We start from the raw sequence: 15,185 nt of genomic DNA, 5'->3' as shown, positions 1-15,185 counted from the left end.
TTGACTCATTCTGTAATGATTGTATCTAATTGGGTGATTTAAATATAGAGGAAGTGCCAGTTTATTAGGTACACCCAGTGTAAATAAGGTCATACACATTCTCTCAAAAACCTAGCTAACACTAATGCCATCTAAACATCCTGCTAAACATCCTCCCTTCATGAAGGTTTTGATGTTCAGTTAATGTGTCAGAGAGGTGTTGATTCAACTTTCTGATCATTTTGGAGTCTGCAGTTTGTTAAGAGGTGTTTCTGTACTTAGCCTAACCTCAATGACAGAAACGGGGAGGGGAAAATAATAGAGACACCTATTAGTATGATGCAATATAATTCAACAGAACCACAAATTGCTGCCTCCAAAATGAAGTTGAATCAACACCTCTTTAAAAGAGTTTCAACAAAAACACAACATGATAATCTTCATGAAGATACAATTTACTACAGGACTGTTGTATTAAGATTAAGCCCAGTTCAGAGCAAAGAAGAGTTTTGGATGGCGGAAAGAGAGGATCGCTTCATCAGTTTGTTTGAAGAACAGCCATGTCTGTATGACACAAACTTTACTTTGTCACATTGCATAACTGCATTGCATGACCCTCTTGTTTTTTTTAATGTTTTTTGCGGTTTTATGAACACTAGAAATGCAACTGTAGCAACTAACTCACTATCTTCATTCATATCTATTATTATCTATACACACTTATCCATGCAGGGTCGTGAGGGGGCTGGAGCCAATCCCAGCTGAACATTAAGCAAGAGACACCCCGGACACGTCGGCAGTTATTAAATTATATCTAGCTACAAAAAGAAAAAAAAGCAGAGAAAGTCGTTGCTATGGAGATAACATACCATCTCCTCTAGTTGCATTGGTGAAAACTGGCAGGTTTCAGAGCAGCGCATTGCAAGTAGTTGCAAATTTCAACTCATCTCACTGTGAATCTCTGGTCTGAACTGGGATTTGGACTACAATAGCTTTGGTTAGGTGTACCTAATAAACTGTAAAGTGAATGAATATCATCCATTTATTTGGCTTTATCTCACCATCACTGTTATTTAAAGGTAAGTGACTCATTCTCATTTTGTACCCTTTCCTACCCCAATGGCTAACGCTTTTTAGAAAACCAATTTTAATCCATGACTAAAAAAAGCCCTAACCGTTTTGAAGTACTCATTTGACGTCGAGTGCTCTTTCTACTGCATTTAAGACTGCCTTAGGTAAGCCCATAAAAACGGCCTAGATTAGCGTAACATTAGTTTTAATGAAGGCCGGAGTTTGATGATAGTTAGTCTTGATTATATTGTTGTCATTCTATGTCTGTAATGTCCAACTTAGCCAGGGCGCCATTGAAAAAAAAAGGTTGCTTAAATAAGGCCTAAACAAAGTTCATCTGCTTTTGTTGTGATGTTGGTTTTCGTTTCAATCAAGAGACACAGAAATGGCCTAACAAGTTTTACCACTATGACCACGGCAGAACTACTAGCAAGTTAATGTGATCAGCTACTAATACGGATTATTAAAGGATCAACTACAGTTATAGAGCACCTTTTGATTGTCATGTTTTAGAACATTGTCCATTTTATTGTTATCCCAGAATGCTAATCTTGTAGCTTTGCATATGTATTCAAACCTTTACCTCAGACTCTGCATGCACTGCTTTGATGTTAAATGTTTACATTTCTTGTGTCTAGTGTCTATTAGTTTGCCGCTGACTGGTGAAGCATTCTGAACTGCAATGAACTAAAATGTGCAACATCAATAATGTTGATTAATTGAAAATGCAATCTACAAAACAAACAGCCACCTTCTTCCGCTTGTCCAACCACAAAGCAGCAAATTTGCTCAATGCAACTCATCAACAAGCAGCCATTGGATTATTGCAACCAAACAAACAGCAGCCATCAGCATTTCAGAACCGATTACAAAGCGCTACCGCAGCCCAAAAAAACAATGTGCCAGAAAGCCAAGCAGACCAAAAGGCAACAGTCCACGTCAGGACTGCATTTTAAATATTGGAAATACTTCAGAGGTGCATGATGTATGATGCCAGGCATTTAGATGGATACCATAACTTTGAATTTCATTTGATGATTTCACAGAAATGTGTTACTAAAACAACTTGTGTGTCTTGAGGTTGTTTGTGTTCCTTAGTTTAAATGAGGATCAATAACAATGCCATGTCAATGTAACTATATATATATATATATATTATATATATATATATATATATATTATATATATATATATATATATATATATATATATATATATATATATATATATATATATATATATATATATATATATATATATATACACACATACACACACATATACACATACACACACAGTGTATTTATTAGGGTAATTGCAAGACATTGCAGTACAAAATTGCCAAATTAGGTTTAAGGTCATGTAGAAAGATTGTCACCATTACATTTGGTTGACCACCAGGCAAGCTGATTTTTTTACAGCTTTTTATATAATGTCCTGCTTGGTATGCATTTTGCAGACAAAAAAATAAAGATCAGAATTGTTGTATGTTGTGTGTTAATGTTCAAAAATCACTATGACAATATATCGTTATCAGGTTTTTTAACTACTTCTATATATAGATATCTTCCAGTTTCAAAAGACTTTATTTATAAGAACATATACTACTTCATTTTACCATCATGCACCCTCACAGTTAAGTCCAAATACTTAAAAATGCAGGTAAGTCTCCTTACACCAAGCTTTGAACCTGTTCAAGATCAAAACCGTCCCAAGCCAAAGTCCAGTTCAAACCATTCAACGTCAGCTCCAATCACAGCAAGAATCAGATCTCAGTGCCCAGATCTCATCGTTTGCAATCACGACAGCGGTGGCCATACCGATGCACAAACAGCGTGACTCTGCTCTGTTCAACCCAACGTGCACAGAGGTGATGAATGTGTACTTATCATGATCATGCAGTGTTGATCCTTCACCATCCAACATGCACCCGCAGCTCTCTCCACACACATAACTGCACCGAAACAATCTCTCGTTCTTTCTCGCAAATTCACTCACTTAGACAAACACACACAAGCTGAAAGAGAGAGAGTAGAGTTGTTTTGACAGATGTTTGCCTGTTAACTTTTGCAGCATTCCTTGCAAACCAACCAATTAGTCATACAGCCATGCTTCATATGAGACAAACTGGAACTAGCTCACTCCGTTTGTTTTCTTCTTTTCCTTCCTTTCTTCCCCATCTCCTGTTTTTCCTCTCTCTCTCTCTCTCTCTGCCTCTGTCTCAACCCAGCAGTAAGACCAGGATAACACAGTGTGTGTGATGATGATGATGATGCGTGTCATTGGCATGTGGTCTGTCTGAGACCTGTCTCCTTACTGACCTGGATAATGATTCTACCATGTGGTTGCCCTGAGCATATGTGTGTGGATAATAAAGACAGGTTGTCAAGTATTACTCTCAGTGCCTTTACCAGAATTTTAGTAAGAAGAACATAACTAGACTCCTCAGAAAAACACTTGAGCTTCAGTGTTGAGTTGAGTAAGTGATGTCTAAACCTGATTTACTAAAACCTTTATGATTGTTAAATGATTCTGTCAGGAAGGCAGTCAGTTAGTTGAAGGAATGAGCAGCTGATTGACATACTTGCTGTGTTTCCAGAGGGTGACGGCGTGCTCTGCCCTGCGATGGACATGGGCGACACCTTCCGGACCGGCTGCTGCTCTCCGTGGTGAGGAGGCGCGGTTACCATGGCCGTCACGGTGGATACATTAGTACGATAAGCTGCCTTTCCTCCGGACATCTCTCCATCCCCCTCCTCATCCGAGTTATCGGAGTGCAAGGGGTTGGTGAAACTCAGGGCAGTCCTAACGGGAGTGGATGAGGAGGAGGAAGAGGAGGAGGAGAGGTGGGAGGAAGAGGAGGAGGAGGAGGGAGCGACACGGTCTGAGGAGGAAGACGACGAGGAGGTTTTGGGGAACAGTCTTTCCGGGCTGCCGCAGGGCTGAGCCCACGCCGCGTGGCCGGCCTTCACCTCCGCCCGCTCTCCTCCCTGCGGCTCCCCCTTCTCGCTCTTCACAGGGAGGTGGTTCGGTCTGGCTAGGACGCCTCCGTCTATGTGACTCTCCCCACATCCGCCTGCTCCTCCCTCCGTGCCCGAGTCCTCTGACAGTGAGGAGCTAGATGTCAGCAGGGATTGGCCAGTGCGGGCTTTGAAGGCGTGGCTTCTATGCAGCATTGCTGCGCTGTTGGTTGTTCCGCTGCCTATTCCAGCTGCTACTCCGATGGAGGAGGAAGTGTCAAAACTACGTGGTCCTTCCTGTAGCGGCACCTTTTTAATCTCAATGCTCAGCTTCCTCTCGATCCGAGGAGCACCAGAACATTCAACGGCTGGGGAGAGGGGCGAGGAGGACGTCTGGCCTTGGCCCGATTCGGGTTTTGTCGATGAAGACAATTTGTTGTTATAGTTGTCATTGAGATCTAGATTTGAGACCTGAGTCTGCCGTTTTTGACTTAGTAGATCTTGGTCTTTCTGCTCTGTGTAACTTGTCTGCTTGTTTGGACTGGGTTCTGACTGGTTCTGATGCTTATCCACTTCTTTATTCTGAAAGGAAAGAGAAAAGATGAGGCATTTAAGAACCTTTTGCAAATGCAGAATTACCAACAAAACAACAGATATCTTGTGTTGGGGCATGTCTGGCTAGTAGCACACAGTGCACACAGTGCCAGCAAACCAATTTTAATATTTTATTCTAAAATGTGAACAGGGCAAGTCCTCTCAATTCAAACTCATTTTTACTGGTAAAAAACACCTACCATGTTTTTAGTAATTGCCCACAAAAGAAGACAAACAATATATAATATTGTGCCTAACAGAAAAAACACTCAGATCCAAGCATTTCTGGATTAACAGTTCCTTTAAAGCACTATGGTTACATTTAGAGTTGAAACAATTAATTGTTATAATTCTTTTTCCAGCTAAAATGCCAAATTCTCTACATCTAGCTCCTGAATTTGTGAGGATTTGCTTTTTTCTTGTCTTTTGTTTTTGGTGAGTGTCTGTATGATATGGACAAAAGCTATTTAAAAAGAAGGGATGAGCGGCTACCAGTTTAATGATAAATCAATGTAAAATTCCAGATGGCTAGTATTACCGTTACAAATTTATCAGTTATCACAGTGTTTGATTGCTACGTTTTGAAAAACTCAAGGTAAATACTGTTTAGCATCAACTAAAGGTATCAACAGTTTCTCAGGCGCAGGTGCAGCATGCAACGTGGGTTTGTTTTGGGTTAATGAAAACAGAGCGGAAGGCAGTGACAGCACGCTCTGGAGATTTTTTCTGAGGTCTGAAGTGTGGTCGTATTCTGTTTTTTATAGCAGTACCACAACCCACTACTTTATTGCAAATGCAGGGCAAGTTAACTTTTAGTTCAATGTATGATGTAGGGACCGTGGAATGAGGGAACATGTCATGGTTTGTCTGTCTACCTTGCTGATAGCTTGTAAACTGAAACTCTCAGTGTTACCTGCTACTACTAAACTACACTACAAGTTGTTCTGCTGCTGTATGCATCGTGTGTCTGCAGACTATTTGCCCATTGCACATGATAAACATGTTATGTAGTTTAGTCACCCAACAAACATATTTTGTTCTTTTAAAATCCAGCAGTTGTTGAATTGGTTGTAAAAGTGTTGCTCATTTTAATTACTCATTACAATTACTAATTAATCACTGTCTTCCTAAGACTCATCTGTATTTATGTGAGCTGTTCATGGGTGTCTTTGCATATGCTTTGTAACATCTTCAGTGTTAATGGTCTTCATATGTTTACATAAAGTATTGGCTGTTACTATTTAAATTTTTATGCAAACAAAAAGCGCACAGTGCTGCTAATTTTATTTGTGGTTTTCAATATAAAACTTGGTGAAATGATTTCAGTGTATGTATCAGTACTTTTTGAACATTTACAGCACATTTCAACAAAACCGTGATAATACTGATAACCGTGATAATTTTGGTCACCATCATCGTGATGTCAACTTTTCATACCGTTTCATCTGTAAAAAATACCTAAACTTTGGACACTGGGAAACTGTGATAGAAGTGTTTCTCTATTTTAAAAATATTTACGTAAAAACCCTAGTTCAATTAAAAATGCATGTTCCTGTATATGCAAATTCACCTGCGTCTGCGTGGTAGCCAGGACGTGTATGACAGGTTTGGGGTGGTAGCGGTCATTGTCCTGCCGTACATTGGTGACGGTGGGGAAGGCCGAAGGGGGCGATGGGGTCAGAATGGGGGGTACAGGGTGAGGCTCTGGGGGCTGGAGTATCTCCTCTTTTACGTCACCTTCTGCCTGAGAACTAGACAGAGACAGAGACATATAGAGAAGGAGCTCAGTTAATAGGAAAAAAAAGAACCAAAACCATACAAGCTTTTTACTGAATTGATATTACACACCGACAGACAGACAGACTTTTGATGCTCTTTAATAAGACATGTCCATCCCACAGAGCCCACAATGTTACACAGATGCTATAATTAAAACACCAAACTCAAAGCCAAAATTGTATATTCACAGAGAAAGACTGTGAAGGAAAACTCACTCATTCACAAACCAACATATTTTGCTTTTACGTTATAATACAAGACGTCAAATGTTTAGTACAAACCTTGTCTATTTGCTTTAGATAAAAAGAAACAGCTCTGATTGAGCCTTAAAGAAATGTTTTGAGGACTGTGGTTCAGAATGATGAAAAGTTTCATCATCCAGACATTTGGACAGCCATGCTTAAATTATTCGAATTAAGCCAAGATGATGAAACAAACTTACACTAAATTTATTTAATACATGAATGAAACTCAAAGGTAGTTTCTGTTCATGTTGTGAAGCTTAGATTCCGACCACTAGGTGGCAGAATAAAAAAACAAACAAACCAGCAATATGCTCATAGTATGCCTGAGAAAAATGTCCTTTGATTGTAGGTTCCCACTGACAGCTCTCGCCCATATTGTGTGGATTTAAGGTAGACATGATCTGTAGATATTAAAATAATTTGTACAGCAACTTTCACACAAGACATGCAAGTGCTTAACAATGAAGAAATCAGATGCACTGAGTGCTTCACATGAAAACAGGAAGAATGCCATAATTAATGGGATATAAGATGGCCACTTGGTAATAATAATAAAGTTTTAAAAATAGAATACATTAAATTTAGTAAAATACAGCATTTTAAAAGAAGTGCAGCAGTGCAATACAAAGATTTTTCTGCTCCGGTCTGTATCAGGAAAGCCATAGCTGGTGAAGTGAAAAGATATGTTTTAGCTTCCTTTTAAAAATATTTAGCAAGCCATAGATGTTAAGAAAACTGAAACAGACTGCCTTTGTGCTTTGTAATTTATATTTCTGGAACTGCAGTGCAGAGTCAAAGACACATCTCCCAAGGGGCTATTAATTTATTGTATTATTTTCTACTCTATTGTATTCTATTCTTTTCTGTTCGGCAGCATACTAAGGGAAGTGTCGGTCCATGCCAAAGTGGAGGTGTCTTTTCAGCTACCAAAGCTCACAAGAGGTCATCTACCAGCTAGTTTAGTGCATGCTTGTGTTAGTATAGCATAGCATCTACAGTAAGAGTGATTTCTAGTGTACAGTTCTGTGTCTTTTGGTGATGTGCTTCTACACTACTTACAGGATGGCGAGGTTGTGACTGAGCTAGCCACACAGCGATGGAAAGTTAAACATTAAGATATTGTTCCACTCCACATAATATACATTTACATATGCATTGCAAATATATAGACACAGGAACAGCGAAAGGATGTGGTGGTGTGCTAAATCAAGAGCACATGACTGAAGCCAGAGCTAAAAGTAGGATTGCACATGATGCTGTGTGTGTGTGGATTGAAGACATATAGACAGTCAGATACAACGAGGAGTATGCGTATGCATACACACACACACACACACACACACACACACACACGCCTGTTTAATTTATTTATTTAATTTAAATTTTTAATATCTCTTTTTTTCTTCTTTTTTTTTTTAACACAAACACATTGTTGTGTATTTTTGTTTATTTATGATTCTCTATTCTTCGTTTTTCATAGTGATGAAATGAAACGTGGCAAAGGCATGTTGAATGCACTAATAATAGGAAAGCATGACAGGATTAAAACTGAATCATTCCTAAGCTGTTTGACTTAATTGCTAAATACAGTAATGCTAAAATAATAAATTTTGTTATAATACTGAGGAGGGAGGTCAGAGGTCTTCATTGCTGGATAATTGCTGAGATTAAGGTCAAGTCTAGCCAAGCTTTTCTAACCACCAGAATCTAAAGTCATCTCTTATGGCTCACATATTGCTCATTTCTGCCCCCCATGTTAAAACATTATTTAAACAAGAACACTGCTGTTCTTACTCCTTTGGACCTTTCTTTAATATAAACAGAAACTACCCATGAGAAATTTCTTCTTCCGTATCATCTTCCTGGTCCTGAGCAAGGAGGAGATACATTTAATAATAACATACACGATTTCCACCGGTGCCGATTGTTTCCATGGGGATATGAATCTTTCAGATGCCACAAGTTCATTCAAGCTTATATTGTCTCAATAAGATCAGATATGGCTGAAACGATTCCTAGGGGGATGCTGAGCTATTACAGGAGCAGACACTTATAAGTCACAGTAAAGCAAATGAGCCAGAGTCCACAAACAAAAAAGGACACTGAGGTCACAGGCACAAACCCCAGGATATCCACGAAAAGGATTTACATCAAGTGAGTAAGTGAAAAGTACCAGTGCTTAGCTTTCAATGCCAAACCAAAAAAAAATCTGTTTAACTGTAGAAAATGAGCAGACTTCAATGCATGTTGTGCCGTAATATCACTTCCTCATATCTGTACATCAGTGGCCACAACTGACAAAAAACACACATATGTTCAAGTTTCTCTAACTTTTGCCACAAACATCCATATTTCTGCAACACTTAATTTTTAGTTCCCTTTTTAGCATTTATAGGCAGTATATTAAAAAAGTAATAAATGGTTTATAACACACTGAATGTCGTTGTAAGCAGATATGAGTTATTAATGTATTTGTCGACTACTATAACAGGTTCTGTGGGTATCCAAGTGGAGGTGTGTGTAGACAACTAACCATACACTCCCAAATTCTTCCACTTTTGCTGAACATTAAAAACCCCTACAGGTATCCATACTGTAAAGGCATGCTGCTGGTTAACACAGTTAAGAGCTAACCTTGGACCACACAAACCTAAACCTCCTACACACAAACACATGTGTATGCACACAGATGCACGCCTTCACAAGAACTTGAGATTTATGCACTAACGCCACCCACACTCACATAAATGCACAATCACACACGCCAAAAACGCACTGTGCCCTCCACACACGAACTCCAGAGGGAAGGTGCTGCATATATAATCAGAGCTGGTTCCCAGTGGGGCCTGCACGCATTCATTAGAGACGGGACGCGCTAGAAGGGGCCAAAGCTTGAAGAGACGCGTCCTCGTTTCAGGTTGCGCTGAGGATAGATTTGTGCAGACAACCAAGAGAAGTAGCGTACCGCAAACTCAAACCACCCGTGTTAGATGATTATCAATTTGACGTTCTGCAAATCAGAAGACCTAACAATTAAAAAAGGCTAACCACGGCAATGTTGCTACAAAAGACGTGTGCCAGTTCCAACAATAAGGCCTCAAGTGCCTCGGCTGTAGAGCTGCAGCACTCAAAAGACACCTCTAAAATATTGATTTATGAATAGCAATTTTATTTTATTTTCCTTAAAAAGCTTACATCAGTATGTTCTATGATTTTTTTTGTAGGATTTGTAGGGGTTGAAGGACATCCACTGCATTGGGAGAGTATGGTTTGTGTTGTTGACTGACAGGTTAAACCCACCTGTCACACACACTAAATGGTATTCTCTCTCTTTTATTCGACAGCACAACGAGAAATTTGCAAGGAGGATTAAACCTCCAATTTTACTCCTATTTTTTATGCTGTTTGAATGCTTTATTTAGCCCCTCCCTTTTCAACAACTTTGATCAACAAATAAGTACACAAGACAAAAAAACATTAAATGCCACCTTTTGGTACTTGACAGCATGAATGTTGTTCCTCAAAGGTAAGTTGCTTCTGACAAAATGAGCAAATGTAATGTATTGTAATCTAATGACAGTTTTCAATATCTGAGAGAGGGTATGACTTATCAGGGTGTGGCTGTGAATGTGTGTATGTACGTTATAGCCATCACTCAGCATCTATGACCTTGATGCCAGCCTCATTAGAGTTCCTGCAGTTTCTTTCTCTAACACACACACAAACGACAAAAATCCCGCACAAGCACTTACACTACTGACACTGCTGAAGTGACACAAGGGGAGTGTGGCCGGGAGAATGTGGACCATGTTGGTAAAAATAGCTCTGACCATCATTAGAAAACTCCCAGGCTTAAACTAGGCCTTGAGATTTTTTCTTTAGGAAACTGACGGATGACGCAGCAAGCCACGTACGACATAGACACAGCGTGCGATTTAAGAGTGAGATGAGAAGGGAGAGACCCACATATTCCTGACAGTCGGGCTCTGTCCCACTTCCAGGAAGGCTTTCTAGTTTGGCAGCAGTTCAAATTAGTATGTTTTACTTAGAGCAGGAAAGAAACTTTTCAGTAAACAGATCACTTGCAGCTACATCCCAAAATTAGGACCTCTGAAAAATGTTTGCTTTCCCATCAAACCGGCTGGTGCAGTAGACAAATTCAGCACACCAACAGCATGATAATTTTAGCAGTAGGAGAACACAAGAAACGTCATGTTGGCTCCAATAAATTGTTTCTCTAGTGTTACAAAGGTTTAGAATTGGGCGTCAAATTAAAATGAACATTGGTCCAGAGTAACGAACAAAAATATATAAATGAAATCACACAGACAAGCAGATGAGCAAAGGATTCACGCATTCAGTCCTGTCGAACTGGACATTTTAGACAATGCTTCCAGCAGCAGGTAATTAAGTGAAACAGTCTCCTGGCAACAAGACGTCCTCTGTGACATTATAGCAACAGCACTGAGGCAACTCCTTGAGCATCTATGGGGCTTGTTTAAAAAGTTGTACTTATTGCTGCATTAACAGCTTTCTGTGGATAAATAAAAAAAAAAGAGGGACTGAAGATGAACTGGCTGAGAGAAAAGTGGTGCACAAAACCTGCTGGGCACATTAAGTAGAAAAATAAAAAATGAGACGAGAGGGAGGAAAGGGAGCAGTGAGAAGGAGAGAGGGGAGAAGACAGCACGAGAAAGGAATGAGGGGGGGGAGAAAATGCGGAACATTTGCCAAAGAAAGAAAGAGTTATAGGGGAAAACACAGAGAACATGTATGTGTAACAGATACAGAGTGTGTATGTTTGAAACCATATGCCTGAAAGTGTGAAAAGGCGTGCGTTTGTTCTCAAAGTGGCGGAGATGAAAGATATAGAACAGTTCTACATCAACTAGCCCTCGGGTTGTGGCACATGCAACACTTGTGGAGTGTTGCAGAGTATTGTTAAGTGTTGCAAAATTATCTATAAATACAGCTCCTCCTCAGGCCACAACAGCCAAACAGAAGTTAACTTCAGTAAAGTGGGAGTATCTGTGGGCTGACAGGGAACTAATGTGTCAGAAAGCTCTGGGTCGTTTGGGGCGAAAACAACGCCTGCTGCTTCCGTTCGGTCAGTTTAATATGTTTTCATAGTGTGCTTCACACAAACTGTGGAGCTGTGATTTTCTTTTTTTTTTTGTTCATCCTACAAAACACAACACCCACTGTGTTCAGTGACGGACCACTTCACACCTACTGTTCACTTCGGCATGAGCCTGTTCATTCATCTGTGTGGAGGATGAGTGTGGGGTTATTCTACATCCATTTTGCAAGTGACAAGTATCTTGTGATCTTTAATAAAGTTGACGAGAAGAGAGTTGACTAGATTAGCTACTATATCAGCTAATAAGGTAAAAAAGTTGGACTGTCTTACCTGCGTATGCGGGGAGGCTTTGGAGGCGGCGTGTCCCATCTCTCATCATTTGAATGTTGGCCTGCTTTATTTGGACTGCTTTCATCCTGGACAACACACACACACACCCACACACCCACACACACATTTGAGTCTGACTTTGTGCTTGTGTTTTCATATACAAAGAGCCGGGGCTGCTACACTGCTCAGCTCAGCTGCTACGTGAAAAAAGATATTGCAGTATGGAAATGGCAAAGATATGTTTGAGGTTGTTTAGACAGTGTGTCCCGTTGCATAAGTTGTCCCCCAGAGAGCGCTGACAAGTTTGATACAGCTGTAAAACGATGAATGAACGAGCTGCAGCAAGAGTGCTGGTATTTTCAGTCTGAAAGCAGTCCGAATGTCTCAAAACCTTCTTGTGGTTCTGTGTATGTAGGCATGTATAAATAGACGGAAATATGCAGAAAGACTTGTTTCAACCATCTGTATGACTTCACAATACACATACTTTACCTTTGAAATAGCTGTTCACGTTGTAACAGCGATTGTTTTTTATAATTTCTGTTGAAAATATAAAGCAGCTCTTTCTCCAACTACTCTCTACTAACGCTCTTTTGTCTCTGCTACATTTTGAAGAAAGTTGTAACAAAAATTTCTTCACCGAAGGATCAAAATTGCTTCTGCAAGACGCTCTACTCCCAACTATTGTTCGCTCTCTTCCTCTCAGCTGTCGCCTTCCTCCTCCTCCTCCTCCTCTCCTCCCCCATGACTCATTAATCTGACTCACTCTCCACTCTGATAATGAGAAGATGACGAGACAACTTCAGCAGTCATGAACTCAAGACAGAGGGGGCAAATCAGGCTGCTTCAGCCGTATGCGTCTGCACAAGCTACATGAGTCTGCTGGGGAACTAGTGTGATCACATTCACCACACATGATAGATTATATCTCATCTGGCCGTATATGCACAGTATGCCCATGTGTGTTGTGAGTATCATTTGGTAGGAATATTTCCAGCAAACAATGGCGCCTGCGTGACAGCAGAAAAACGTGTGTGGGATGTGTGTATGTGTAGGCTTATTGTTCGTACTGCCATCGAGAGCACCTATGTGGGTGTTTTAGTCACTAACAATGGCTGACTGGACATGAGTCAGTGTGTATGGACTGAGTCAGTACTGTACACTGATAATGTTTTGCTGACCGCGCGCGTGTGCGTGTGTGTGCTTTCTTCAACTTGTAACTTTGTCAGATAATGACATGGTTATAATGAGTAACAACAAACTTGTAACTGGAGTTGTTTTCTTCTACTATACATGCCACCCCTCAATACACACACCTACTCTTAAGAAATGATTAATAGCACTAAGTTGTAAACATGTAGTACAGTTATCTAAACATCTAGCAATGTAAAGGATAGTACAGTACAGTACAGCGGACTAGCTTGTCCCCATTTAAGAGATACTGAAAGATATTCTAGGATTTTAGGTAACAGTTTATAAAGTGTGTCAGCTGAGTCTAATGTAAACGCGTGTTTGTGTGACCGTCTCCTGCAAGGGTCTCACTTTCCCGGATGCGTGTCTATTCTCAGACTCAAAGTGCATTATGGGAGACGGGTGATGTCATCAGAGCTTCCTTAGCAGGAAGTCAATCCTGGATTGCTGCCAATGCACTCTCTCATCGTCTCTCCATGTCCTCTGTGTCTTTAGGTTTGTCAATCTTGCACACTGACCCTTCTTTGCTCTGGCTTTCTGCCTTTTGTCTTGTCATATTTACATAACAGTGTTAGCAGCACTACTAGTTTAACTACATTTTCCAGTAGCGGTGAGGTTGGCATTTTAAAAATCACATAACCTTTACAGTAGAGCTATTTCTTTTTTCACTAAGTAGTGGGGCAACGCAACCAAATGCTACAGCTGGCCGTCTTGTGTTTCAGGAGAGGATCAATCAAGCAGACTGGTATGCCAGAACAGGGCTGACCTACAACCAACTTGTCTCAAAAGAAGCAGGGCGAGAACAGATCTGGTGCCTCGGTCCCTTACTTTAATACAATAATAATGCATTTGTTTGTAATATTAATCAACAGCATAGGCTTTCTGTAACCCTGGATGTGAAGTAGCTTCAGTGTTTTAAGCTACTTTTTCAGGGTAGCCTGTAGTGTTTCTGTAGCTTCATTAGTTCCAATGAAGAGCAGCTTGAAGCTTCACCGACTAGAGTTTCAAAAGTAGATTCCCAGTGATAATGTGTGTTGAAGGATAGGAGCTATGGATCAGTGATCAACTATGGATTTATTATTGTCATCTGTCTGTCACCTGCAATGTTTCAACACCACATAGGATTTTTATTTTTTTTTTTCTAAATTTCTAAATATTTTATATTTGTCATATAAGTAAACTTTTTGGTTTGGTTGTACTTCTAGTGCAATAGGAGGAGGAACAGGGCCAAGTAAGAACACATCGCATATGGTGCATGTGTTTCTTGTTTAATGAAATGTATGGGGTTGATTGTTCTTATGTAGTTTGTATGATGCTTTGGCAACATTGTTCTTACATTCATGCCAATAAAGCTAATTTGAATTGAATTGTTGGTGTGTGTGTGGCTGGGGGCAATGGAGGACAGTGTGAAGTAAATAAGAATGAGGGCGGGGGTGACTGATAGAGCAAAGTTTTTTTTCTAGCTCTTTTAAATAGGTCTGTATTTAGTCTTCTGAGACTACCCAATAGAGGAGAGATTCCTCGCTTTTTGGCACAAACTCTGTGACGCTTTCTTCTTCTTTGTCTGTGTAAAGAGCAACGTTTTCTGACGGCCTCTCGTCCCTCTCCTCTATTCCTTCTACTGTCTCCCTCCCCTGTGACTAATTATTTGTGTTTTCTTTTGCTGCTCCGAGTGTGTTACTCAGCGACATCCTGTCTTTCTTTAACACCAGACAGCATGTGCAGTGTGTATGTGCATGTCATACCATGCCATCGTGGATCTGCGTGTTGGTGCAGCTCTCCAGTTGCTGCAGTTGTTTCTCAAAGAGCTGGGCAATCGCTCGATGAACTAACTCATACTGCTCCTGGAGAGAGAAAGACAAAGAAAGAGAGAGCGAGAAGAAGAGGAAGAAGAAAGAGACATGATGAGGCAGAGAGAGGGAAAAAAGTGTTTGGGTGTAAATGGAGGAGAGGTAC

General features: G+C 40.2%; 1 protein-coding gene across 4 annotated transcripts in view; it reads right to left on the bottom strand.

Moving 5' to 3' along the window:
- Positions 1-15,185, bottom strand: part of ptpn12 (protein tyrosine phosphatase non-receptor type 12) — a 48,740-nt gene that overhangs the window by 8,166 nt on the left and 25,389 nt on the right. For 3 of the 4 annotated variants that reach the window (XM_038738949.1, XM_038738948.1, XM_038738950.1), the window contains exons 11-14: positions 14,975-15,073; positions 12,039-12,124; positions 6,175-6,355; positions 3,635-4,592 (exon numbers count right to left, since the gene is read on the bottom strand). In XM_038738949.1, the coding sequence (XP_038594877.1) occupies positions 3,635-4,592; positions 6,175-6,355; positions 12,039-12,124; positions 14,975-15,073 (1,324 nt within the window). Of the gene's footprint in view, positions 1-277; positions 3,068-3,634; positions 4,593-6,174; positions 6,356-12,038; positions 12,125-14,974; positions 15,074-15,185 lie in introns of those variants that run through there. The other variant, XM_038738951.1, reaches the window with a different exon arrangement.

The sequence above is a fragment of the Micropterus salmoides genome, unplaced genomic scaffold, assembly GCF_014851395.1.
Source record: "Micropterus salmoides isolate LMB-PRFRI ecotype aquatic unplaced genomic scaffold, ASM1485139v1 Ms_hic_scaffold_23, whole genome shotgun sequence".
In the NCBI taxonomy this organism is placed as follows: domain Eukaryota; kingdom Metazoa; phylum Chordata; class Actinopteri; order Centrarchiformes; family Centrarchidae; genus Micropterus; species Micropterus salmoides.
This window is presented reverse-complemented; position numbering and strand designations above follow the sequence as displayed.